Source organism: Nymphalis io, chromosome 28, assembly GCF_905147045.1.
Source record: "Nymphalis io chromosome 28, ilAglIoxx1.1, whole genome shotgun sequence".
NCBI lineage: Eukaryota > Metazoa > Arthropoda > Insecta > Lepidoptera > Nymphalidae > Nymphalis > Nymphalis io.
The window spans coordinates 5,493,648-5,521,119 of NC_065915.1; the positions used below are offsets into that span (position 1 = coordinate 5,493,648).

Here is a 27,472-nt window from a genome sequence, read left to right on the forward strand (position 1 = left end):
CGGTTTGAAGGATGAGAATATCATTATAACTACAGAGACAAGATACATTAAAATAGACCCCGAGTTTGTTGGCGCATTGATGATGTAAATGATGTTTAATATTTTCTACATTGGCAATGTCTAGAGGTATTTACCAGTCTGACTATCTATTGAAATATAAGTTATATCGTTACCTGAACCAAGCAAGCTTGGACGCAGAGGAGGAAGAAAGCGAAGGTGGACATGATGCTTGGTTGTTATTCAAAGCAATACTGAATGATTAATAGAAGAGAAGCTGTCGTATTTATACTTGTTACAGATACTTCGTTTGTTATAGCGTTTTGCAATTTTAGTGGACGTGTTTATCGCGAGTTATTGATCTGTTTTCATCGTGAAAAACTTTTTTTTAAATTTTTCACCATTTAAAATTACTTTGATAATGAAGACATTTTGTTACGTAAGAGAAACCTTCAGAATGATGATCCCCAGAGGTACACTGTAAGAACAAAAACCCCTCTTGATATAACGTTTCCATGACCGTATCTCAGCAGAGCAGAAACATTTTATGCCCAATAAGGATATTGGGCATAAAATGTTTTCGCCATTACTCGCCATTGTGGCGATGCAAGCTCCCCTTATTAATAATAGGAAACGTACATAAACATATATATATAACTGTTATTAAAGCAAACTTTGATAAGTTACAGCGTTATACCGGGAAATGACGTGGTTCAATGACTTTTATCAATTTATGTTAATGCTACTTTATACTATCCTATCAATATAAACTAGATTCTGCATATGACTTTGTATGCGCAGACTATAGAATTAGGTAATAAATGAAAAAGAAAATGGGGAAGAATTTCCATTCGTCAATTCACTTGCGCTGTATTAGAGAAAAATAGCTCATTTACGTGGTTACTAACCACTGATTAGTATTTAGATATGACAGGAAAAAGTAAATCTTAGACTCAATTCTGAAGTCCACGCGGACGAATTCGCGGGCAAAAGCTTAATAATAATATAGTAATAGTTGTCTCATTGCTGAATTGCTGAACATGGGATGGACCAGTATGTTCTCAGTATGAGAAAAGTTAGGCCATACTCCACTCACGCTGGTCCAGTGCGTGAAATTTTTTATTGCATCCATAGTCTCCATCCCGAACTATTGATGATTCCGAATAAGTTATATAGTATTTCTTTTATAATATAGGAAAGTAAAAGGACTGGTTGGTGGATGGTCACAATCGCCTACAAATATTGGCGCTGTTACAAATATAAACAATTCCTTACATTGTCCCTCCACAACCTTGGGGATTAAGAGTTCCTAGTGCACTGGCTCACTCACAAATCGCTGTTTGGCTGTTGAATAGTATATTAATAATTGGATATATGGTATCTACCCATACGGGCTTGCACAAAGCCCATGCAAAAGTAAGGTAAAGTTAAAAGGGGTTTTTGGTTCATCACGAATACAGCGCGGACAAAGCCGCCGATTTAGCTAGTTTTTAAATATGATTGAAAGTTATTAGTGCAAAAGAAAACTACATATTATCAGTGACCTCGTAATGTCACGTTTTATTCTGTAAGTGACATTGAAATGTAATTTTCATCATAATGATAAGGGTTTTCTAACTCATATTCAGTATAAAAAAGTAGACGGTTATTCTAGGAAACATTGTGAAGTTTGTATTCAAACGGTAAACATGTTCAAGGCTGTGCTTTTGGTCTGCGCTCAGGCGCTCTTCATCCAGGTAATTAAATAGTCCACTTATTTTCTAGTCTTCACGACGTATTGTGTGTGTAAAAGAATATTAATCAAATATTGCCTAAGCTTAGACAATCTTTCCTTTTGGCTTTAAAAATTAACTTCGTTCTAAATACGCTTTATATTTTATCAGAGGTTTTATTTATGTTGATAAATAAATTGTAAATATGTTTTGTTTTAGTCCATCGCTGGACAATGCATCGGAGCTGGATGGGGCGCTCCTTTAGCCGCTGCTCCTTACGGTCTCGCCGGTCCTTTTACTGGTACCTGTGGCTGCGGAGTTGCCGCTCCTGCCTCTAGCGGTGGCGGTCTCGGTGTCGCCAGTGCTTCTCCTATCCCACCGAACGGAGTATCTGTGCTCTCAGAAAACGCTATTGAAGGAGCTCTCGCAGTCACCGGTGCTCTGCCTTTCTTGGGAACCGTCGCTCTAGAAGGTGTTCTGCCAACTGCTGGTGCTGGTGCTGTCAACTATGGTTGTGGCAACGGAGCCGTCGCCATTGTGGAGGAACTCGCTCCCGCTGGTATTGCTGGCCCACTCGGCTATGGCCTTGGTCCTTATGGTGCTATTGACGGTTTCGGCTACGGTGGTTTCGGCTACGGCGTCGGATCTCTCGCTGGCCCTTACCACGCTGGTTGCGGCTGTGGTGCCCTTATCTAAACAAAAAATACCGCTTCAATGAATTTCAACTCATATCATAATAAAGAACAATCCTATTTGCATCTGAATTTGTCCGTTTTTATTTTATGAACCCCAAGGAAGTTGCGTAAGTGTACAACTGACGACAGTCAAAATTTAAGCCTTTTTCGGTTTTTAAGCGAGAACGTAGTATCTACTTAAAATATATATATGTTTAGGTTAATGAAATAAGTTCAATCGCTTATGTCCGATTACTATTTATAATATTTTAAAAAGTATAATAACAATGTCTGTTTTTAAGGAATTACTAATAAAATCCTATTCACCCTCTAATTAAGCTTGTGTTAGGACCGCGCGCGTTAAGAGCTCAAGGGTTGTATTGAACCTGCGACTTTTACACTAGGTCAAATAGCTATTGCGCTATAGAAGAATCAAATAAAAATATTCAAGAAAGATTAGTTTTGCTAACGTATTATACAATTTCAACTTATATTAAAAATGCGAGTCAGTTTGTTTATTTGTTTGTTACGTTTTCACGTCTCAACTACTCAACAGATACACATGAAATGGTATACACGTCGTCAGGGGTAAAAATGACATAGAGTACCTAACACCTACCTTTCACATCCCGGCAAAGTCGCGGGCGACAACTAGTTGTCTGGTAAGCGTAATTCGATAATCCCATAGATAATATAAAATACTTCGTTAATTCCGAAGTCGTATATAAGAACGACTCAAACGGCTTGTTACTCGCAATTAATAACGACAGGTTACTTATGTACAATAATTATACGTTTAATAAAGAATAGAGAAAATAACGTAACACCGTACTTGAACATAATATCAGTAGGGTAACTGTAAGAACAAAGTCGAAACTCATCGCAGGAAACGGTATAAAATGTCAGAAGGTGATATGCGACATTGACCATAATAATCATAGCATTTCATGAATAAACTCATCAAAATAGTATATCACTATAAGTCGGTTGTTAAAATTTCACGGGCGAGTAATGAAACTCTTACAGAATAGCAATGCTGTGCTATTAAGTTTTAACTTTTAAAATGTGGAAATAGAGCTTCACATGGGAATTTTTAATGCAACTCGCTATTGTCATCGTTATTTATACAATAAAATTTAAACTATATTGGAAAATAAACCTTAAATACCTAATACAATAATAAAAGAATGACATAGGTACTTAGAAATTTATTTGTTTTAAAATTTTATGCTTATTTAGCTAATTTTATTAAAAAACTAACAACATAAATATAACAAATTTACTATCAAGAATTAGTGAAGATTATGAATACTGATAGCCTTCTGTCATAGCAGCCAACTCTATTTGACCATAGGGCCTTGAGCAAGCCCGTCTAAGTAGACGGGCAAATGAGGTACCTGGTGGTAAGAGGTCACCACCGCCCACAAAATATAGGCACTGTAAGAAATATTAACCATTACTTACTTCGCCAATGCACCACCAACCTTGGGAACTTACCCTTCAAACTGAAATAACAATACTAATTATTGCTATTTGGCTATAGAATATGTGATGTGTGGTACCTACCAAGATTGGCTTAGAATCTTGGTAGGTACAACAACTAGGTGACATCTTGGTTAATAAACATCGTTCTATTTTTTTATAAAAACGCCTTTGATTTTATATTATAAAATATATATTTCGCCAAATTCATAGAATCAAAATAATTAATAATGTTTTTTTTTGTCTGTACCATAATGTGTATGTTGCTTTATTTTTGGTGCAGTTATCACCACTAAATAAAATAAAAAAATACTATTTTACAAGATATTATTACTGTCATTATATATATTTTAGTACTGGCAGTTTATTTTTGTTAATTTTGCAAAAAATATTCAGCCAGTGTCACGTAAATAATAAATTCATACAAATAAATAATTTGCAGTAACGCTCTGTGATATTATATATAAAATAACTAACACTTAGGTAGCAAAAATATAAATAATTCAAATAGGCATTATGAACGTTAAAGTGATAATACATTCATGCAATGTCACGGCTTTTGGTTGTTTATAAATACAGTTTTAATTGCTGACATCCAACATTCGGTAAACACGCTTGTGAGTTTTGTTGAGCTAGTTTAATCACCATTTTTAAAATATATAATTAGTATATTTTTATATGTTCTATTTTATGGATGAATAAATTTAATTATTATGTTGTTCTAGAATCTAGATAAACATCATTAAGAACTTCTAAATTTTAACCTGATTGATCTCATATGTGTCATATTTTTTATACGTGACATTGGCAGAATATTTCGCGATTAACTGGTGTAGATACAAAATAAAAAAATTGACGTGTGACGTCAGCATGTTTGAACTAAATTAAATATGTTTATTTTATGAATGTCATTTTGTTAATCATTATTTAAAGAAAAACATTTAATAAAAAAAGCAACTAAATATTCACGATGACATCAAAAATTGTTCGTTTCTATTACAAATTCTTAATAGGTAATTATGAATTTTAATTAGTTTTGTTTATTGATGGTTATTTAGCTCTTGGTTGATCGTGAGTCTATTGGTAAAAAGGCGTCCTTTGTATAATGCTAATATGGTGTCCAGCGCTTCACAGTAAGATGTAAATGCCTCATGTAATGAAATCGGTAATGAATGTAGACCAAACCCATGGAAAAAAGAACAATCCTTATAATATGTATAGTCTTATATCTATTATTATATGGATGCCTCGTTGATACAGTGGCTTGATATAAGGCCGCAGACCTCAATTCCCAGGTCGGGCCAATAAAAAGTTATTGGGTTTTTCTGTCAGAAAATTCTCAGTAGCAGCCCGAAGTCTGGAAGTTGGAAGTGTGTACCCTCCCGTGCCTCTAGTGTGTAGTGTGTAGCCTCCGTGTCTGAACTCTTTCTGGTCGTGTCGGATTGCCGTCCCATCGGATTATGAGAGTTAGGGAATAGAGAGTGCACCTGTGTTTGCGCACACACTTGTGCACTATAATATCTGCTGCGCAGTTGGTTAAATTCTCTTGAGATTGGCCGCCGTGGTCTGAAGGACATTTTTATTAGTCTTATATCTGTATAGTTTGTTTTTCGTTGTATAATTTTTAAATTATGTGTTTGTGCTCCGAGATTGTTTGCCTGTTTGTTGATAGCTTCTCATTTAATTCAAATCTGTAATATGGCGACTCAAAAATACTTTCCCGAGCCTATTTAATAATTATTTCTCTTTAACAAAAACAAACTAAACGGATTAATAAAACTAAGAAATATCAGTATGCCAATCAATCATTTATTCTTTGTTTTGGTTGAATCGGTTAGGAGGGCAATATTTACTGATCAGTAAATGTATCCACCGTTGCAGCCGCAGCCGCAGCTGCCGGTAATGGAGACAGCTCCGGCGGCTGGCACGATACCTCCGAATTCTACAGCTCCGAGGATTGGTACCTGACCAGCGACCAGGGTGGTACCACCAACAGCCATCTCTCCGGCGACGGCTACATCACCAACACCAGCTCCACCGTAGGCAGCACCGCAAGAACCAACGCCGAAGCCAAGGGGTCCATCAAGACCGGCTTCCCAGCCTAAGCCAGCGATGCCAGGGCCCCAGCCGTAGCCAATGGGTCCAGCAAGACCTCCTTCCCATCCAAGAGGTCCAGCACCACGCAGGCACTGGCTGTATACATTCTAAAGCACCAAATAAATCATTAAATATGAGTTTAGGGACGTTTGACCTTACCTAAGCAAATTTTAGGTAAAATATTTACCTGAACAAAGCAAGCTTGGACGCAGAGGAGTAAGAAGGCGAAGGTAGACATGTTGATTGGTTTTTAGTCAACGACGTTGAGGTTACAATGTGTTATTGGGAATATGTTAAAGGTTTTTATAGCAAAACTCATTCTTTACTTAAACTGGTGTGAGGCAATTGCTATGGACGTGTTTATCAGCGTTTTAAATACGTACCAATATATTCATTTATATTCCATTCTCAAAATTTAAAAATGTTTGCGAAATAAGGAGAGTGAAATTACAAAAAGCAATTGAATATAGGCTTAGCTTTATATTTTTATAGATATCCTCATATCTTTAAAAATATTATATATGTGAAAGTAGCTTTGTCTGTTACGCTTTCAAGGCTAAACTACTTTTAAAATTTGATTGAACTCCCAAGAAAGGACATAGGCGTAACACCTGCCGCCCCCTCCAAACATGGGGCAGGCACTAGTTGTAAATAAAATAACTATTGAGATTCAACGTGATTAAGCAAAACTTATATTTTCATTTAATTAAAAGCAGTAGTATTCAAATGTTGATTCGGATAACACTTAACATAAAAAATGCTACTGACTTGATTGAGGTAATATTTTTAAACCAGAGCAAAATAGATAGATTATCTGCTTTTTAAATTATAATTAATTATTGGAACAAAGTATGTTTTTTTATAGTATAGGTAAGCGGACGAGGATATGGACCACCTGGTGGTAAGGAATGAAATATGAACTATATTGTAAAATAAAACTTAAATACTTAATACAATAATAATAAAATGACATAATTAGAATTGTATTTGTTTTAAAATTTTATGGGTTTTTAACAACAAATTCTAAAATATTTCTTGAAGAACTCAATGCTTATTTAGCTAATTTTAATAAAAAACTAACAAAATTAATATAATAAATTTACTATCAAGAATTAGTGAAGATTATATGAATACTGATAGGCTTCGGTATAGCGGCCAACTCCATTTGAACGGAGGACTTTGTGCAAGCACGCCTGGATAGGTACCACCCTCTCACCAGATAGGTAGGCGGACGGGCGAATGAGACACCTGTTCGTAAGTGGTCACCAACGCCCATAGCATTGGCATTGTAAGAAATTTTAACCATAGCTTACATCGCCAATGCGCCACCAACCTTGAGAATTAAGATGTTATGCCCTTGGCTGTAATTACACTGGTTCGCTCAACCTTCAAACCGAAACACAGCAATACCCTCTTTCTACTTCTGTTTTATGGTAGAATATCTGATAAGTGGGTGGTATCTACCCAGATGAGCTTGCACAAAGCCCTACCCACCAGTAAATATTTATTTTAAAAGGCACATCTACAGTATATATATTAATCAATTTGAATTTAGTAGCATTTTTTTTATAGTATAGGAAGGTGGACGAGCATAGGTGGGCCACCTGATGGTAAGTGGTCACCAAACGCCCTTAGACATTGGAATTGTAAGAAATGTCAACCATCGCTTATAGCCAAAGCGCCACCAAACTTGGGAACTAAGATTTTATGTCCCTTGTGCCTGTAATTACACTGGCTCACTCACCCTTCAAACCGGAACACAACAATATCAAGTATTGCTGTTTTGCGGTAGAATATCTGATTAGTGGGTGATACCTACCCAGACGAGCTTGCATAAAGCCCTAATCAATTAAATCAACAGCCAATCGTTGTCCACTGCTGAACATAGGCCTCTCCCAAGGTGCGCCAAAGCTCCCTGTCCTCCGCCTTCCGCATCCAGTTGGTGCCCGCCACCTTCTTAAGCTCGTCGGTCCACCTGGCTGGAGGGCGCCCTACGCTGCGCTTGCCGATTCGCGGTCTCCACTCTAGGACTCGTCTGCTCCAACGGCCATCGGTCCTACGACATACGTGACCAGCCCACTGCCACTTCAGCCTGCTAATTTTGCAAGCTATGTCGGTGACTCCGGTTCTTTTTCGGATAATCTCATTTCTGATCTTATCCTTCAAAGATACTCCGAGCATAGCTCGCTCCATAGCACGCTGAGCGACTTTGAATTTGTGGACTAGTCCCGCAGTTAGTGTCCACGTTTCGGCACCGTATGTCATGGCAGGTAAGACGCATTGGTTGAAGACTTTCGTCTTCAAACATTGCGGTATAGACGACTTGAGGACTTGACGAAGGTTGCCAAATGCTGCCCATCCCAAGCGAATTCTTCGATCGGCTTCCTTCTCGAAGTTGTTCCTACCGACTTGTATTATCTGTCCTAGGTAGGTATATTCACTAACAACTTCGAGAGGTTTCCCCTCGACGTATATCGGTCCCGGCACGACATGCCTATTGAACATGACCTTGGTCTTGTCCAAGTTTATACTGAGACCGACACACCGGGAAGACTCGCCTAGGCTACGCAGCATTTCGGTGAGTTGTTCCAGCGACTCTGCTATGATGACGATATCGTCGGCAAATCGAAGGTGTGAGATGTACTTGCCGTTTACATTGACTCCATACCTAGTCCAATCCAGCGTTTTGAAAACGTCTTCCAACGCGTTGGTGAACAGTTTCGGGGATATTACATCCCCCTGTCTCACCCCTCTGCGCAGTTGGATTGCCTTCGTCTTACAGTCCTGGATGTGGACAGTCATTGTAGCGGCGTTGTACAGACATCTCAGTACCTCGATATATCTCCAATCGATATGACATCTCTGCAATGAGTCGAGCACTGCCCAGGTTTCGATGGAGTCGAAGGCTTTCTCGTAGTCCACAAATGCCATACACAGCGGCTGATTGTACTCTTCGGTCTTCTGCACAATCTGCCAAACAGTATGGATGTGGTCCACGGTGCTGTAGCTTGATCGAAAGCCGGCTTGCTCTGGGGGCTGGAACTCGTTAAGTCGTCTGGCGAGACGGTTCGTGACGACTCTTGAGAACAGCTTAACACGTGACTCAGGAGGGAGATTGGTCTGTAGTTTTTCAAGAGGGTTTTATCACCTTTCTTGAAAAACAGTACCACCTCACTCCCGCTCCACGTTTCCGGGGTCTTGCCATGTTGGATGACGGAATTAAAGAGGCTTGCTAGCTCATAAAGCCCTACCACCAGCAAAATTATCAGCATATTATCGTAACATATACCTGATATATGTACGAATTACATATATACACAATACTGACAAGATAATTAATACGTGCTCATACTGTCTAGTTGCTTGATATTTTTTTTATACATTAATGACTATGACTTGAACATTGATTGAATTAACATTCCAAAACCATCACTTGAAGGTTCCAAAAATTAGGGTACATTGTGGTACATTGTACATTGTGGTAAATTGATATTGATGTAAAAATTGCATTTTAATATTGAGAATAACTTTCATACGGAAACTACGGAAAGCTAGCGGTCCCGATGGAATACCAGCCATAGTGCTGAAGAAGTGTGCAGCGGAGCTGTCTCCTGTGTTAACGCGTCTGTTCCAACTTTCTCTCTTTTCGGGATATGTGCCGGAGGCTTGAAGAAGAGCTAATGTGCAAGCGGTTCCCAAAAAAGGGGATCGGTCTGACCCGGCAAATTATCGACCAATAGCTATCACCTCAGTACTTTGTAAGGTGATGGAACGGATTCTAAACAACCAACTGATCATCTACCTACTATAATATATAATATATAATAGATAATCTACTGATCATTACCTAGAAGATCACTGTCTAATTAATGATCGTCAGTACGGGTTTCGACCAAAACAGTCCACAGGTGATCTTCTAGCGTACGTAACACACCACTGGGGTGAAGCTATCGACAAGCATGGAGAATCGTTGGCTGTCAGCCTCGATATCTCCAAGGCTTTCGACAGCGTCTGGCATAGAAGTTTTCTCTCCAAACTGCCGGCATATGGTCTGCCTGCTCAGCTATGCTCCTGGATTGCCAGCTTCCTACACAAGCGTAGCCTTCGTGTTTTAGTTGATGGTTGCGCTTCACAATTCTATGTAGTGAATGCTGGGGTCCCCCAGGGATCTGTGCTATCTCCCACACTCTTTCTTTTGCATATCAATGATATGCTCTCATGAAAAGCCGAGATGGCCCTGTGGTAAGAACGCGTGAATCATAACCGATGATCGTGGGTTCAAACCCGGGCAAGCACCACTGAATTTTCATGTGCTTAATTTTTAATTATAATTCATTTCGTGCTTTACGGTGAAGTAAAACATCGTGAGGAAACCTGCATGTGTCTAATTTCACTGAAGTTCTGCCACATGTGAATTCTATCAACCCGCATTGGAGCAGCGTGGTGGAATAAGCTCCAAACCTTCTCCTCAAAAAGAGGAGAGGAGGCCTTTAGCCCAGCAGTGGGACATTCACAGGCTGTTACGGTTACGGATATGCTCTCTCTTGGGAACATACATTGCTATGCAGACGATAGTACAGTGCATGGTGGATATCACGGACGCGCAGTGGCTGGGCGAGCGGAAATTGATGAGAGGCGGAAGGATCTTGTCATTGAACTCGATAGGACATTAGAGCTCATCGCCAAATGGGGCTCTGATAATCTTGTTGAGTTTAATGCCAAGAAAACACAGGTATGCGCTCTCACAGCGAAAAAGTCAGCATTTTACCCTCTTCCCTCCCTCTGTGGTACTCCGCTGGTGATACAAAGCAAAATCGTCATGCTGGGGATTGACGTTCGTTGCGACCTTAGTCCAAGGGATTACATCGAGGCTGTTATAAAAACAGCTTCACGGAAACTCGGAGTTCTGAACAAGGTGCGGCGTTTTTTCACGCCACAACAACTGTGCCTGCTGTACAAAACACAGGTACGGTCTTGCGTGGAATATTGCTCGCACCTTTGGGATGGCTCCGCTAAGTACCTACTGGCCTTGGACGGGTTGCAACGACGTGCAGTGCGCATTATTGGTGACGTAAAGGTCACAAACACCCTTGAACCTTTACAGTTGGGTCGTGAGTTAGCAGCACTGAGCGCTTTCTATCGACTGTATCACGGCGAGTGCTCTGAGGAATTATTTTCTCTAATTCCCCCTTCCTTCTTAAGTCCACGCGAGCTGGTTCTCGATGTCACCGCCTAACTGTGACATCAATTCCATCGCGAACAAAGAAATTTGGCAACTCCTTTCTCTGTCGCACTTCCAAAAAATGGAATTCCTTACCAGCTCACGTGTGGGGAACACGTGAGCTGGTAAGGAACCTCTCTCCTCTTACAACCCGGGTTCCTTCAAACGAGGCGTGAAGAGGCATCTTGCGGGCCGGCAAGGCGAAGGTTGTGGGTTCGATTCCCACCCAGGACAGACATTTGTGTGCATGAACATGTCTGATTGTCCTGAGTTTGGGTGTTATTATCCATATAAGTATGTATTTACAAAAGAAAAGTAGTATATGTAGTATATCAGTTGTCTGGTTTCCATAGCACAAGCTTTGTACAAGCTTAATTTGGGATCAGATGGCCGTGTGTGAAAAATGTCCCAGGATATTATTATTATTATTATTATTTTATGAATCTTTAAGATTCTTGTGCGGTGATTTGTTGGTCCAGCAGCTCCTCAGTGGATACATAAACCAAGGATGCCACCACCACACCACGGATTCACTCTTGACGTTCTTAAGAAAAAACGTCACTGCGTACTGCATAAGTAATGATTTTTTTTTATAATTGCTAACACAGATTAGATTATTGCCAATTGTTGTCTCTGGTCACTTTAAAAAAACCTAAATTGAATAATGTATGTGTCAATAGTGATCATTAAAAATAAAATTAAACGTAGATAGGGTAGAACTTTTTTGTTTATAAGTCGACACCATAATATTTATAACTATTTTTTGGTACTAGAAGCTTTGATTCGACATAATATTTATCGGCAATTGAACCATTTACTATCAATGGCCCTTTGACGTATTTCACGTATTATTTCGTACTGGCTTTATGAAAACTTCACACGACACGGCTGATATGGTTTTTCATAAGAAATTTAGTATATAATGTAATGGATTTAATATTGTAAGCATTCACATTTTCTATTGACGTTAAACATGTTCAAGGCTGCACTTTTGGTTTGCGCGCAGGCGCTCTTAGTTCAGGTATTTATTAAAACCTATATTAATAGACTTGTCTTTATAATGAAAAGTAACAAATCAATGGTAAGGTATTATCAACAAATTGCTAATAAAGTAATTATTTGTTTTTAGTCCATCGCTGGACAATACATTAAGGCTGGATGGGCCGCTGCCCCTTACGGTCTCGCTGGTCCTCTTACTGGCACTTGTGGCTGTGGAGTAGTCGCCCCTGCCTCTAGTGGTGGTGGTCTTGGTGTCGCCAGTGCTTCTCCTATCTCACCGAACGGAGTATATGAGAAAACGCTATTGAAGGAGCTCTCGCAGTCAGCGGTGCTCTGCCGTTCTTAGGAACCGTCGCTCTAGAAGGTGTTCTGCCAACTGCTGGTGCTGGTGCTGTCAACTACTGTTGTGGCAACGGAGCCGTCGCTATTGTGGAGGAACTCGCTCCCGCTGGTATTGCTGGCCCACTCGGCTACGGTTGGTCGTTATGATGCTATTGACGGTTTCGGCTACCGTCCTTACCGCGCTGGATGCGGTTGTGGTGTGGTGGTGGTGTTATCTTATTTTGAAAGATAATTTTTTTTTAAATTTATAATGGGTAGGCAGTCATTTTATCGTTAGTGGTCACCACCGCTTTAAAGCGCCCCCAATAATTAAAATATTGTAAGAAATGATAACCATCTCAGTCATTGTGAATGCGTAACCAACCTTGGGAACTAAGATATGTCCGTTATGCCTATTTACCCTTCTCTCTCTACTCTGGCTTATTCACCCTCAAACCGGAACACAATAATACTAAGTAATGTTGTGTTGCGACGAGGAAAAAGCTCTCCGAGTAAGTATATTTATAGTGTCGCTAGCAAAAACCACCACAATATATAATGGCAAGAATATATTTTAAGTATATTAAAATTAATTAAAACTGTACTTGGTGGTTGAGCTTTTTAAAACCCTTATGATAAAAGTGTCAACATTATTTATCGTATTTATTTACACTTTCGAATTGCCTTGAGACGTGTTGTCCGAGATCGTTTGGTGTATCTTTTCGCAATATTGGGGTTGAGTTTGCTAGAATGTCCACTTACGGCGCTATATGTATGTTAAGCGTTTTGGAATCAACATATGTTTCAATTTTTTATTTTTTTATAAAATACGAAGGCGGACGAGCATATGGGTCATCTGATGGTAAGTGGTCACCAACGCCCATAGACATTGGCATTGTTAGAAATGTTAACCATCGCTTACAATATATACAATATACAATCAGTGCAACAAAACCACACATTTTTACTGTGCCCTGTGAATTCATGTAGGGTTGCAATAAAATATAAAATAAGTGCAAAGTGTCCGTTGGTAACCATTAGATGAGAAAAAAGAGCAATGTCGTTTTAATAATAATAACAACACTTGCATACTAAGCTAAAGTAAAAAAAAACTATGAGTTTAACAAACATAACGATAGTAAATTTGGTTAACTTTGCATGTTTCTAATATTATTTATATAGAATTATAGTTTTTAATTTCTCCTTTAAGCTTTGAGATCAATTCTTTTAAAGAAAGTAAACTCGTATCCTTAGCACAGGTTATTCATATAACCCATGAAGGATAGTGAGTTAGTCACCTAATAAAATAAAACCAAAATCAATATTTTTAGTTAGTGCTAATTATAATGTTAGTTAGTACATAAGCTTACAATTTTAAATCCATGTGTTTATATAAATAAACTTATTATTATTATATTTCTTAAAGTGCCAATGTACATAGGCGGTGGTGGCTATCAGATGTCCCATTTGTAGTTGTACTATACAATTGTATTAAAACTATATGCGCCTGACAACTTATTGATAGCAATTTAATGAATGGTGGTAAAGCGGAGAAGTTATATAAGCAGTTAAACTACTGCCGTACATGTCAGGGAGGGTGGGGCATGTCTGAAAAACAGCTTTGAATAGGACCGTGTTCCCGTAGCAGGTTAAGCCAAGCCACCTCCTATTGTGTATTATGTGTGGTAAAAAAGAAGTTTTTATTATTATTATTACAACTTATTATATTATTAACAACTCAAGCATCCAGTATATTTAATAAATATTATTCCAGTGTCTTTGCTAGAAACAGTGGAATTTAAAATAAATAAATAAAAATTAGACGAGCCGGTTAGCGTGGTTGGTGGATGCTTGCCTTTCACGCCGAAGGTTGTGTTTTCGATTCCCACCCAGGACAGATATTTATGTGCATGAACATGTCTCTTTATCCTGAGTCTGGGTGTAATTATCTATATAAGTATGTATTTACAAAAGAAAAATAGTATATGTAGTATATCAGTTATCTGGTTTCCATAGTACAAGCTCTGTACAAGCTTAACCTGGGATCAGATGGCCGTGTGTGAAAAATGTCCCAGGATATTATATTATTATAAAAGTATGTTACATAATTTAGGGATTTGATTTAGACTCAATTGAGAAAAGAGAACTTATCTCATTGTATCGACTGCCGTTTGTAGAGCTACTATTCGAGTTAATAAGATATAAAAATAACAAGACCGACTTTGATAACTAATAATACATTTATTTTTACTATTTTTCTTAATATAAGAACTTAGTATATACCTCCACAACCATATCCTCTGTAGCCGTAAGCGGGTCCTGCAAGACCGGCTTCATATGCCAGAGGAGCTCCATACCCATAGCCTAACTCTGCTGCTCCATATGGTCCATTCGGAGCAGCAAAACCATTGTAACCCAGGCTTATATCTTCATTCAGTATCGCGACGTTTCCGTTTCCACAACCGTATGTAACAGCACCAACACCGGCTGTTGCTAGAGGACCTTCTAATGCTACAGCTCCCAAGAATGGTAAAGCACCCGTCACTGCTAGAGGACCTTCGTATGCGTTTTCAGACGTCACAGCAACACCCGTGACAGCGATGGGAGATGCACTTTTTACAGCAAAACTTCCACCATTAGATACAGCAAATGGGGCTGGACCGCAACCAGCTGCATATTCAGTGGTAGCATAAGGACCATAAGCAAGACTATTTGGAGTTGCTCCCCAGGCTAATCCATCGGCGTAAGCATTATATGCAGGTCCAAGACATTGACTGAAGATACTCTGCAAAGATACATTTAGTTTAATATAGCAAAGTACGACACATGACGATACTTGGTGTTCTCCGCCCAAAAAAGTTTAGATGGCAGTCAGAAATAACCCTTACTCATTCCTCAACTAACCATAGGTTCTAAGATCTTTCACCGGTGGCAGGGATTTTTGCAAGCTCGTCTAGGTAGGTACCACCCACTCATCAGATATTCTACCGCAAAACAGCAGTACTTAGTATTGTTGTGTTCCGGTTTGAAGGGTGAGTGAGCCAGTGTAATTACAGGCACAAGGAACATAACATCTTCCCAATGTTGGTGGCACATTAGCCATGTAAGCGATGGTTAACATTTCTTACAATGCCAATGTCAACAGGTCGCTGGTGACTTACCATCAGGTGGCCCATTTGCTCGTCCGTATCTATACTAAATAAATACCTTTGTGTCTGTAATTATACTACCCTTACTTATTAATACTAAATCGATGAGCACGCTGAATTCCTACCCACCAATCCATATATATATATATTTAACTAAAATAACTAATATATACCTGGATCAAAACGGCTTGAACGAATAAAAGGACGAAAGAAGTCTTAGCAACCATTTTGATATATTTTAGTTAATGTTCAGATCGGTATATGATTTAATATAGAACTGTCAACGTTTTATACCAATGTTTATCGTTATCATTACCGCGATAATTAGTTACAAAATATTCCGTTTTGAAAGTAGTCTAAGCATCAATTGTTGGGTTATTGATTCTTAGTTTTATTATGTCAGTATGATAAAGATTACAAAATGTTATAGTATTTATATAACGACAGTTTAGTACTCAGTATTATATTTTTGTAAGGCCTTCGATAAACACGATCATGACTTCCTTCGCCTTCATTTTTGTTTGTGTTCAACTTTGCTTGATTCAGGTGAGATGGGAATATTTAATGGAGTTATTTATAAAAAAAAAACAGTAGGTTTGGCAATGGTAGGACTTTATGAAGGTCTGCCTGGAAGGGTACCACCTATTCCAGTTATTTTACCGCCAAATTAAAATTTCTTTTAAAACCTTTGTTTTATGGTGATCGAGTGTGCTCGTATTTTCATGTGCTTAATTTGTGATTATAATTCATCTCGTGCTTAACGGTGAAGGAAAACATCGTGAGGAAACCTGCATGTGTCTAATTTCATTGAAATTCTGCCACATGTGTATTCTACCAACCCGCATTGGAGCAGCGTGGTGGAATAAGCTCCACAACCTTCTCCTCAAAAGGGAGAGGAGGCCTTAAGCCCAGCAGTGGGACATTAAATGGCTGTTACTGTACTGTTACCGAGTGTGCTCACGGGCGTGGGAATAGCATCTTTTTCTTTTTCATTTGTTACAATAATACTTTCTATAGACGGAGGATATCTACTATCGATGAAGTTGCCCTATGGTTCGTCAAAGTTCCTATTTTTTTTAATTTAGAATTAAATGTTTAAGATCCAAGAAAAAAATTAAATACCGTTTAATTTAAAGAATGTATATATTTATATATCATCTAATTTTGCGATACTATATAATGGTATTTATTTATGAACAAAAAAATGATACGGCTTTTAAACTTATAAACATTTTTTTTTGTTTCAGAATGCCTTCAGTCAATGCTTGGGCGCTGGACCACTGGGCCCTGGTTATGGTTACGGACCTGGCGTTGCTCCAGCAGTTGCAGCTGGCTTAGCTGGCCCTTATGGCTTGGGGGCTGGTCTAGCTGCTTCACCGTTCGGCTTAGCTCCAACCGCTCTTGAATTGGGTGCTCCCGGACCATACGGCTTCGCTCCAGCTGCTATTGAAATAGCGACTGGATATGGTGGCACTGGTATTGGTGACGTTGCCGTTGCTGGTGAAATGCCAGTCGCTGGTACTACACTCGTCGCTGGACAAGTACCGATCCTTGGTGCCGTGCACTTCGCTGGTGATCTACCAGCAGCTGGTGTGGTTACAATCTCTGGCAGTTGTGGCTGTGGATGCGGTGGTCCTTACTATTATTAAAAAAAATATTTTGTAACGTTGATTAGGTTTATATTTTGTTTTTAAATAATAAATGACATTAATTTTTATATATTCATTACATTTGTCTTTATTTCTTTTGGCTAGAAAGTTAAAATAAAAATAAAAAAATCTTAAACTTATAATTACATTATTTAGAAATGGTTCGACAATATGTTGGATTAAGTAATTTCAAAGATTTAATAATTGAAACGATATTTTGATAGTAGTACAGAGCTAAAGAGCAACGTTAGTCAGTATGCTGACTCGAGACATTTTCATTCCATGAATTGCTTAATAGGAATTGACGTTCGGTGCGATCTTAGTCCAAGTGATTACATCGAGGCTGTTATAAAAACAGCCTCGCGGAAACTCGGAGTTCTGAGCAAGGTGTTTTTTCACGCCACAACAACTGTGCCTGTTGGACAAAACACAGGTACGTTCTTGCGTTGAATATTGCTCGCATCTTTGGGATGGCTCCACTAACTACCTATTGGAGGCCTTGGATCGATTGAAGCGACGTGCGGCTTGCATTATTGGCAACGTAAACGTTGGTGGACGAACATATGGGCCACCTGATAGTAAGTGGTCACCAACGCCCATAGACATTGGCATTAAATGTAATGTAAGAAATGTTAACCATCGCTTACCTCGCCAATGCGCCACTAACTTTAGGAACTAAGATGTTATGTCCCTTGTGCCTGTTATTACACTGGCTCACTCACCCTTCAAACCGGAACACAAAAATACCAAATACTGCTGTTTTGCGGTAGAATTTCTGATGAGTGGGTGGTACATACTCAGACGAGCTTGCACAAAGCCCTACCACCAGAGAATTAAATATTAAAGAGATTAAGTTTGGTCCCGGGTTTTAGAAGTGCGAACTAGCATCGCAAAAAGATCTTTTAATTTATATGTCTGATGATCTTAGACGGTGAAACAATTAACTGATTATAGACTGAAGGATTGAATGTTGAGTTATGTAAGAAGCTTATTGCTTAAATTTAAATGGATATTATTTCCTATATTTTTATCAATAACGCGATAAGTAGTTAGAAAAAAAATTGATATATATTTAATTTGATTGGAGGAAAACAGTGATTACAAATTTTTTTACGCACTAAATTATAGTAAGCAAATAACATAACATTAACAACATTACAAATAATACTGGGTCCGAATTCTACTAATTTATAACGATTACGATTCGTTCCCGATTCAATTCCGATTCAACTTTGAATCATCTGTATTTATTCGAATCGGAACCGAATCGATAATATTTAACATATACCGATATATCAAAATCAAACGTAATTGTTATCTTTGATGGAAATAGTGGATAATTAAATTAAAGAATAGGAAAGCGGAAAAAACGGCAACGATCACGCTTCGATTCGATTGCGATAAAGTAACAATTTGTTAGTAGAATTGGTCCCCCGAGTTTAAAGCGGTATTTCAGGTGACAGTGTATTAAACTAAACACATTTTTTTTATTTCCTAGCGACTTTTACCTAATGTAAGTACTAAAAGAACGTATCATATAATATTAAAATTTGTACAGAGTAATGTAATATCATTTAAAAGCAAACACAGTTCGCTGAATAAAAAATACTGTAAACACTTTATTACAATTCAGGAGCTAAATTCTACTAAATTGTAACGATTACGATACGTTCCCGATTCAATTCCGATTCTATTTTGACTATTCTATATTTATTGTAATCGGAAACGAATCGATATGATGTTAACATATACCGTTATGTCAATACCAAAATTAATTATTGAAAGTTTTTGCCAATAGTCGATAATTAAATTAAAGAATACGAAATCGGATAAACGGCAACGATCACGCTTCGATTCGATTGCAATAATTTGACAATTTGTTAGTAGAATTGGTTCTCAGTTAAGAAAAATAAAACAGCTGTTAACATTTGATACTAAGAACTTATAAATTAAATAATAAAAGTAGAACGTCGTTTCTTCATTACTATATATAAATTATTGTAATAAAAGAAAAGTTTTTAAAATCAAAAACACATTTTATTAACTTGAATACATATCAATCTGCCAAGTCTATGTAATATATTCAATTAAGTAAAATGTGAATTTATTAATGTTTTCTTATACTTTAATGAAAACGTATATTTAAATTTAATATGTTATTTATATTTATATAATATATACTTATTTAGATAATTACACAAATGTCTGTCCTGGGTGGGAATCGAACCCACAACCTACGTCGTGAAAGGCAAGTATCTACCAACCACGCCAACCGGCTCATCAAGTCGTCATAATATATGTTTTGAGACTTAACAAGGAATCCCATTCCAACGAATTGAGTTATTATGATGTGTATATCTGATGTACTATATAAAGTAAAATTTCAAACGAATATTTCCTGTATTACTTCATGTATTACAGTACTTCTTTATGGAAAATGACTTCGAAAAGGTTTTATTTTTATTTTTGTAAGAGATTACTAATAATTATGTTATCATTACCGAGTTTTAGCTGGGGCGGCTAATTCCAAGGCCAAACAAGCAAGAAGTTAATATTGTGCTCATGTGTGTGTTTAAAGATAAGTGAACTCTACTACATACATAGTCCGATGGGACTGTAATTCAATGGTGCTCTTGTTATTTGCCTACAATTGGTTGTGTAAGCACAAGTACACCGTCGACATCATTATCAACTTTCTACTCATTCCTGTCTAGATAGGGACAGATTAGGAAGCAGACGCTTAGTTAGATAAATGTCATAGAAAACTTAATATTTAGATGTCGTATTTTTTTCTATATATGTTACCTTATATTTATGTAAATGTATGTTCAAATTTAATGTGCGAAGGTCAGGTTTCACTTCAATTATTATGGCTTTGATTCAGTCCGAAAAGATATTTAAAGCTCATTATTTTTATACACAATAAAACAAAGAAAGTAAAACATGTTAAATGATAAATTTATTTTTCCTATAATTATTCTTAATATAAGAACTTAGTATAAACCTCCACAACCATATCCTCTGTAGCCGTAAGCGGGTCCTGCAAGACCTGCTTCATATGCCAGAGGAGCACCATACCCATAGCCTAACTCTGCTGCTCCATATGGTCCATACGGAGCGGCAAATCCATTGTAACCCAGGTTTATATCTTCATTCAGTATCGCGACGTTTCCGTTTCCACAACCGTATGTGACAGCCCCAACACCTGCTGTTGCTAGAGGACCTTCTAATGCTACAGCTCCCAAGAATGGCAGAGCACCCGTGACTGCTAGTGGACCTTCGTATGCGTTTTCTGACGTTAGGGCTACTCCAGTAACACCGATGGGAGACGCACTGGTTACAGCGAAACCTCCACCATTAGATACAGTAAATGAACCAGGTGTGTAACCAGTAGCCCATTCAGCGGTGGCGTACGGAGCAGCATTCCATGGTCCAGCGCAAGGTGTTGCGGCACCATAAGGACCAGCAGCGGCTTCCCACGCAAGACCGTTCCCAGCAGCACCCCAGCCTAGGCCATCATATGGAGTACCAATAAACTGAGCAGAGATTATCTGAAAGAAAATTAACCAATTTGATTTCTGAACATTGAGCTGACAGTAATGAAAGAATGAAGTTTTCCTGACTGAGTTTGACCAAGATAGGTCAATTTTAAGATTGACTAATTGCGAAGGAGCTAATATAGTCCACCAGAGTGTACCAGAACAGAGGTGCACTCTTTTTGTCTAACCAAATTGCTTTACGCGCTGGTCTATGTAGGAGATTGTAGCTTAGTCAACTTCATAACTTTGTTTTCCACGAAAACATAATAAATTGTTTTGGTCTGGGATGTGATTCCAGAATTTCTGAGTCTTTCAGACCTCAGAATTGCCTATAAATGCTTATTGATGCACATTATAATCTATAATCCCTTTAAACAATTTAACTCACCTGAACAAAAAGTGCTTGAGCGCAGAACAGGAAGACAGTTTTAGACGCCATTTTGTATTTATAAAACTTATTTTCGCTGCGATCGAAACTTGTGAATAATTAACAACAAAGATATTACCTTATATACGTTTTCAATCACCTTATCAGTAATATGTAATAATCGTTGAGACACAACATTATGAAAATAGTGTGATGAAGTTAGGATATTTCTAAGACATTTATTATGTCAAAATGATAACGATTTCGGAATTATATACGATAATTAGGTATATAATATAAAGGTTTCTGATATATATATTATTTTTATAGATAAATTAATTTTAAACATTGATAGCAAATGAGAAGTTAAGAATAATATAATGATAAAGGTTGTACTGATTGACTGTAACTTCATCTTGTTAGATCCACCGGCTTAGGCTCTGCGTTGTATTTCATTAAATGATATTAAGCAGATTTAGATCAATTGGCGACTGTTGTATAATCTTCGTATAGAAGTTGCTTAACAGTAGATTTATATATTTATTCAAATAAGAATTACCATCAAAATTGCACTTATATACTAATTGCATTATATGCAATTAAGGCTTAATCAAAAAGTAGATAGATATTATATAAACTACTGTTTAAATATTATAGTTTTAAAACTTAGTAATATGTTATAGTTTGGAAATAATATTACTATAATTATTACGTATATATAAAAAAACTAATAATAATTGATGATGAAATATCAGTAGATATAAAAGAAAAATATAATTAAATATAATTTACGAGTTGATTACATTTATTTATTTAATATATACAATTAAATAAATTACGCTATGATCGAGTAAATTATGATGAAAAACTATTTATTATTTTTGCTTTAAGTAACTTTATGCTATATGCGTAACATAATCTAAATACTTTTGTCACATTCCTAACCAGTACATGGGCGACTATTATTCGCTAAATAGACGTTTCGCTCGGCTTGGATAATTCGTTTTTTTTTGTGAATTTTTCCGTGCAGTGACGGAGAAAGAATACATTTCACTGCCCCTCTCTTTCCCATGGGTGTCGTAAGAGGCGACTAAGGGATATCTGAGCGACCATCTGCTCATCTGGTGGTAGGATGCTAACATCCGCCTGGCTTGTTACCACCGTACGCATGGTGAAAAACTCGTGAAGTGGCTTGCAGCCGCGTTTCGAGGTCAGCCAGCGTACAGCCAGAGCCCGAGCGAGTATTGCCGCGATGGGTGTTGGTCCAATTGGAGACGGCTGTTGAACCAATGCCGGGGGAAACTGTATTGACCTGCCGGTCAGGGAGACCCGAAGAAACGGCTGTTCCGCTGGCCGCCCGTGGCATAGTACAGGGGCCCGAGCGTGCCTAACCAGCTCGTGAGGCTGCCCCACCAGGCCACGCATAATCTCGGGGTGGACCGTCGTGCCGGTTGGTGACCGGTAGGTGGGGTCCCGGCGGCCACTTCCGGGGGGGTTCGGGGGCCCTTCCGTCCGGCGGGTCAGTGTATTTTTCCTTTTGGCAACCACTTGGGGAAACACGCCTCCACACTTTGCCCATCCCTATCGTGGCAATACATCGCTCGCTTCACGTCTCTTTTCCACTTCATTTTTCCCAAATGGCGCAACAAAAAAGAAATAACGGTCGTACAGCGGTGCACACCCCCACCATACCCTCGCTGTTTGAGGTCGAGTTCTCTAACATCCGAGGACTCCACACTAACCTCAACGCTGTCCACCACCATCTCGAGACAGCACGGCCAGCAATGTTGTTTCTCACGGAGACACAAATACTCCGTCCTGCCGATACCAGCTACCTTAATTATCCCGGCTACACGCTTGAAGAATCCTTCAAAGCGAAAGCCGGAGTATGCTTGTTCGTCAGGACGGATGTTTGCTGTCACCGACTGCGCTGCTTGGAGGACCCCTCCTTCTCCATGTTGGTGGTACGTGTGGACCTGGTTCGTCAGAGCCGAGTCTATGTGTGCCTCTACAGATCCCACAATGGTGACTTGGAGACAAGCCGATTGTTTGACCATCTTAGTCGGGTGGCAGATGCTGCGCAAGAGCAATTTCCTAACGCGGAATTGGTGTTTTTGGGGGATTTTAATGCTCACCACGAATCCTGGTTGAAATCCCTCAAAACTGACCATGCTGGAAGGACTGCTCATGCTTTTGCTCTCACACATGACTTGACCCAACTGGTTGATCAGCCCACCAGGATCCCAGACATTGATGGGCAAGCACCTTCTCTACTGGACCTTCTGCTGACTTCTCACTATCAGGTTGTGGTTCAGGCTCCTCTTGGCTCTTCGGATCACAGCCTTATTTCTACCAAAGTGCCACAGGCCAAGCTGCCGCCACTAGCGGTATGCAAACGTCGCGTTTGGCACTATAAGTCGGCGGATTGGGACGGTATGCGCGATTACTATGCGTCGGTCCCTTGGAAGGAACGTTGCTTCAGTGGGAATGACCCGACAGCTAGTGCCGCTGCTGTTGCTGGCGAGATCATGCTGGGAATGGAATACTACATTCCTAGCTCAGATCTCGTCAGTAGGAGTACGCGTAACCGTTGGTTCACTCGTGAATGTGCCGATGCTGTATCATCTAAACAGGCGGCATATCGCAAGTGGATCAACGGCTGTATTAGCGGGGCATCTAACATTGACTCACTGAAAGCAAACTATAATAAAAATTCCAAGTCCTGTAGAAAGGCGTACACGAGAGCGGATGCACAGCGCATTGTACAGATTGGTCATGACCTTGTTTCGTCCTAGGGGCTCCCGTAGCTTCTGGTGTCTGACCAAGTCTGTGCAAAACAATTTCTGCCAACCTTCGCTGCCACCGCTCAGAAATCCGGACGGATCGCTAGCTCACAGTCCGCAAGAGCAAGCTGATCTCCTGTCTAAACTCTTTGCCGACAATTCCGTCATCGATGATTGTAGTGCACTGCCACCTACAATACCTGCATGTGGCCATACGATGCCTGACCACTTGATGTACGGAAAGCTAGCGGTCCCGATGGAATACCAGCCATAGTGCTGAAGAAGTGCGCAGCGGAGCTGTCTCCTGTGTTAACGCGCCTGTTCCAACTTTCTCTCTCTTCGGGAAGTGTGCCGGAGGCTTGGAGAAGAGCTAATGTGCAAGCGGTTCCCAAAAAATGGGATCGGTCTGACCCGGCAAATTATCGGCCAATAGCTATCACCTCAGTACTTTGTAAGGTGATGGAACGGATTTTAAACAACCAACTGATCCATTACCTAGAAGATCACTGTCTAATTAATGATCGTCAGTACGGGTTTCGACCAAAACGGTCCACAGGTGATCTTCTAGCGTACGTAACACACCTCTGGGGTGAAGCTATCGACAAGCATGGAGAATCGGCTGTCAGCCTCGATATCTCCAAGGCTTTCGACAGGGTCTGGCACAGAAGTCTTCTCTCCAAGCTACCGGCATATGGTCTGCCTGCTCAGCTATGCACCTGGATTGCCAGCTTCCTACACAAGCGTAGCCTTCGTGTTTTAGTAGATGGTTGCGCTTCACAATTCTATGTAGTGAATGCTGGGGTCCCCCAGGGATCTGTGCTATCTCCAACACTCTTTCTTTTGTATATCAATGATATGCTCTCCCTTGGGAACATACATTGCTATGCAGATGATAGTACAGTGCATGGTGGATACCACGGACGCGCAGTGTCAATCTTGTCATTGAACTCGATAGGACGTTAGAGCTCATCGCCAAATGGGGCTCTGATAATCTTGTTGAGTTTAATGCCAAGAAAACACAGGTATGCGCTCTCACGGCGAAAAAGTCAACATTTTCCCCTCTTCCCTCCCTCTGTGGTACTCCGCTGGTGATGCAAAACAAAATCGCCATGCTGGGGATTGACGTTCGCTGCGACCTTAGTCCAAGGGATTACATCGAGGCTGTTATAAAAACAGCTTCACGGAAACTCAGAGTTCTGAACAAGGTGCGGCGCTTTTTCACGCCTCAACAACTGTGCCTGCTGTACAAAATACAGGTACGGTCTTGCGTGGAATATTGCCCGCACCTTTGGGATGGCTCCGCTAAGTACCTACTTGAGGCCTTGGACCGGTTGCAGCGACGTGCCGTACGCATTATTGGCGACGTAAAGGTCACAAACACCCTTGAACCTTTACAATTGCGTCGTGAGATAGCAGCACTGAGCGCTTTCTATCGACTGTATCACGGCGAGTGCTCTGAGGAATTATTCTCTCTAATCCCTGCTTCCCCCTTCCTTCTTAAGTCCACGCGAGCTGGTTCTCGATGTCACCGCCTAACTGTGACATCAATTCCATCGCGTACAAAGAAATTTGGCAACTCCTTTCTTTGTCGCACTTCCAAAAAATGGAATTCCTTACCAGCTCACGTGTTCCCCTCCTCTTACAACCCGGGTTCCTTCAAACGAGGCGTGAAGAGGCATCTTGCGGGCCGGCAAGGCGAAGGCGGCTAGTGCAGAACGTTTTTCCCGTCTGTACTGGCCGTCGTCGCGTTTGGACTCTACTACCACTTACCATCAGGTGGAGTAGAGTCATTTGCCCTCCCGGCGAATATAAAAAAAAAAAAAAAAAGAATTAATGCGTTTTTTTCGGCAAAGGCACAGATATATAACAATATATAATTCACTGTTATATTTAAACTTCAACAACAATCACAACAATCGATTTGAATATTTAGTAATTTATATAAAATTTGTAGATGTATGTATGTGTAATCAGTAATCATTTATTTGCATGAAATGTTTTACAGATGTTATGATTTCTTAATAATATTTAAGTATCTAATACATTTCGCTCACGATAGGTAAGCAAATATATTTGTTAAAAAGTAATTATTATAAATATGAAGTTGAGATGACCAAGTGGTAAAAACGCGTAAATCTTAACCGATGATCGTGAGTTCAAACCCGGGCAAGCACCATTCAATTTTCAGGTTAATTTATGATTATAATTCATCTCGTGCTTTACGGTGGAGAAAACCTGCATGTGTATAATTTCACTGAAATTCTGTCACATGTGTGGACCAACCCGTACTGGAGCAGCGTGGTGGAATAAGCTCCAAACCTTCTCCTCAAAAAGGGAGAGGAGGCCTTTAGCCCAGCAGCGGGACATTCACAGGCTGTTACGGACGGACGGACGGAATTAATATTAAATACAGATCAAACTAATAGTATATTAAAATAATTATAAATAAAAAAAATTAAAAGTATAATAATATTTTACTGTATCTAATATTTCTGATAGCTTTTCGAATACTTGACGTCAAATGCCAAAGGATTTTTTTTTAATGAGTTCTAATCTCGGTATATGCGTTGCGTAACGATGCCTTCAGACAGCAGAGCTATACTACTTGACTTTGATACTTTTCACTAAACTATTATACGGTTTAAGAATTTATTTCTCAAAAAAAATACAATTCAATTTAAATATGTGAGAAAACAATATTGATAAACTTAAATATTGTGTACACAACTCACGGTCGATACACAAAAATAAAAAGCAACAATTTCTCTTTACTTAAAAAAATGTCGGTATGACAAAACCAAGATACAATATTACTTATCCTCTGTGATATAGAAATTGATAGCAATTAATATTATTGTATTTAGCTAATTTATAATACAGAAAAAGAAACGCTATCTAAATACAAAATTTATTCCAAATAGTTATATCGACAATATTTTTATATAATGTCCTCCAGACCGATTTCGGCCACGGCAGCCAATCTCAAGAGAGATTAGCCAACTACGCAGGAGATATTATAGTGCACAAGTGTGTTTACACAATTTTTTATTGGCCCGATCTAGGAGTTGAACCCAGGAGGGGTCTGCGGCCTTACATCAAGCCACTAGACCAACGAGAGAGTCGGGTCCATATTTTTATATACAGGAGTTGTTAAGGTTAATTGTTTGACCGCCTCGTTGGTCTAGTGGCTTGATATAAGGCCGCAGACCCGGGTCTGCGTTCAAGGTCCTGGGTTCAATTCCCAGGTCGGGCCAATAAAAAGTCATTGGGTTTTTCTGTCAGAAAATTCTCAGTAGCAGCCCGGAGTGTGGAAGTTGGAAGTGTGTAAACTCCCGTGCCTCGGAAAGCACGTAAAGCCGTTGGTCCTGCGCCTGAACTTTTTCAGGTCGTGTCAGATTGCCGTCCCATCGGATTATGAGAGTTAGGGAATAGAGAGCACCTGTGTTTGCGCACACACTTGTGCACTATAAAATCTCCTGCAT

At 39.3% G+C, this 27,472-nt stretch overlaps 5 protein-coding genes and 1 pseudogene across 11 annotated transcripts in view; 3 read left to right on the forward strand and 3 right to left on the reverse strand.

Moving 5' to 3' along the window:
• Window positions 1-246, reverse strand: part of LOC126779244 (chorion class CA protein ERA.1-like) — a 19,024-nt gene extending 18,778 nt beyond the window's left edge. For both annotated transcript variants that reach the window (XM_050503172.1, XM_050503173.1), the window contains exon 1: window positions 174-246. In XM_050503172.1, coding sequence (XP_050359129.1) covers window positions 174-224 — 51 coding nt within the window. In that variant the 5' untranslated portion in view covers window positions 225-246. The remainder of the gene's footprint in view (window positions 1-173) is intronic.
• The window catches only part of LOC126779229 (chorion class B protein PC10-like), a 19,263-nt gene extending 16,813 nt beyond the window's left edge, over window positions 1-2,450 (forward strand). Inside the window, exons 1-2 of one of the 3 annotated variants that reach the window (XM_050503153.1) lie at window positions 1,636-1,733; window positions 1,929-2,449. In XM_050503153.1, coding sequence (XP_050359110.1) covers window positions 1,686-1,733; window positions 1,929-2,405 — 525 coding nt within the window. In that variant the 5' untranslated portion in view covers window positions 1,636-1,685 and the 3' untranslated portion in view covers window positions 2,406-2,449. Of the gene's footprint in view, window positions 1-1,635; window positions 1,734-1,928 lie in introns of those variants that run through there. The other 2 variants (XM_050503155.1, XM_050503154.1) reach the window with 2 other exon arrangements.
• A 3,210-nt stretch (window positions 2,451-5,660) lies between these two features.
• Window positions 5,661-6,843, reverse strand: LOC126779246 (chorion class CA protein ERA.1-like). Its single transcript, XM_050503175.1, has 2 exons — window positions 6,150-6,843; window positions 5,661-6,069 (listed from the first exon to the last, which is right to left on the reverse strand). Exons 1-2 carry the CDS (start codon window positions 6,198-6,200, stop codon window positions 5,722-5,724), a joined length of 399 nt encoding a protein of 132 aa, XP_050359132.1. The 5' UTR covers window positions 6,201-6,843; the 3' UTR covers window positions 5,661-5,721.
• A 5,311-nt stretch (window positions 6,844-12,154) lies between these two features.
• LOC126779028 (chorion class B protein PC10-like) lies at window positions 12,155-12,756 on the forward strand (annotated as a pseudogene).
• A 1,973-nt stretch (window positions 12,757-14,729) lies between these two features.
• On the reverse strand, window positions 14,730-21,307 carry LOC126779218 (chorion class B protein PC10-like). Of its 4 annotated transcripts, none has more exons than XM_050503136.1 (3): window positions 21,229-21,307; window positions 20,579-20,852; window positions 14,730-15,059 (listed from the first exon to the last, which is right to left on the reverse strand). In XM_050503136.1, the coding sequence occupies exons 1-3, from the start codon at window positions 21,277-21,279 to the stop codon at window positions 14,776-14,778; spliced, it is 609 nt and encodes a 202-aa protein (XP_050359093.1). In that variant the 5' UTR covers window positions 21,280-21,307; the 3' UTR covers window positions 14,730-14,775. The 4 variants fall into 4 exon arrangements, with proteins under 4 accessions (XP_050359093.1, XP_050359092.1, XP_050359095.1 ...); XM_050503135.1 differs by having other exon boundaries at window positions 14,730-15,005; window positions 20,525-20,852; XM_050503138.1 differs by lacking the exons at window positions 20,579-20,852; window positions 21,229-21,307 and adding an exon at window positions 15,826-15,934 and having other exon boundaries at window positions 14,730-15,288.
• On the forward strand, window positions 16,111-17,301 carry LOC126779233 (chorion class CA protein ERA.1-like). The gene is made up of 2 exons (XM_050503159.1): window positions 16,111-16,198; window positions 16,900-17,301. Exons 1-2 carry the CDS (start codon window positions 16,148-16,150, stop codon window positions 17,299-17,301), a joined length of 453 nt encoding a protein of 150 aa, XP_050359116.1. The 5' UTR covers window positions 16,111-16,147.
• Window positions 21,308-27,472: the final 6,165 nt, after the last annotated feature.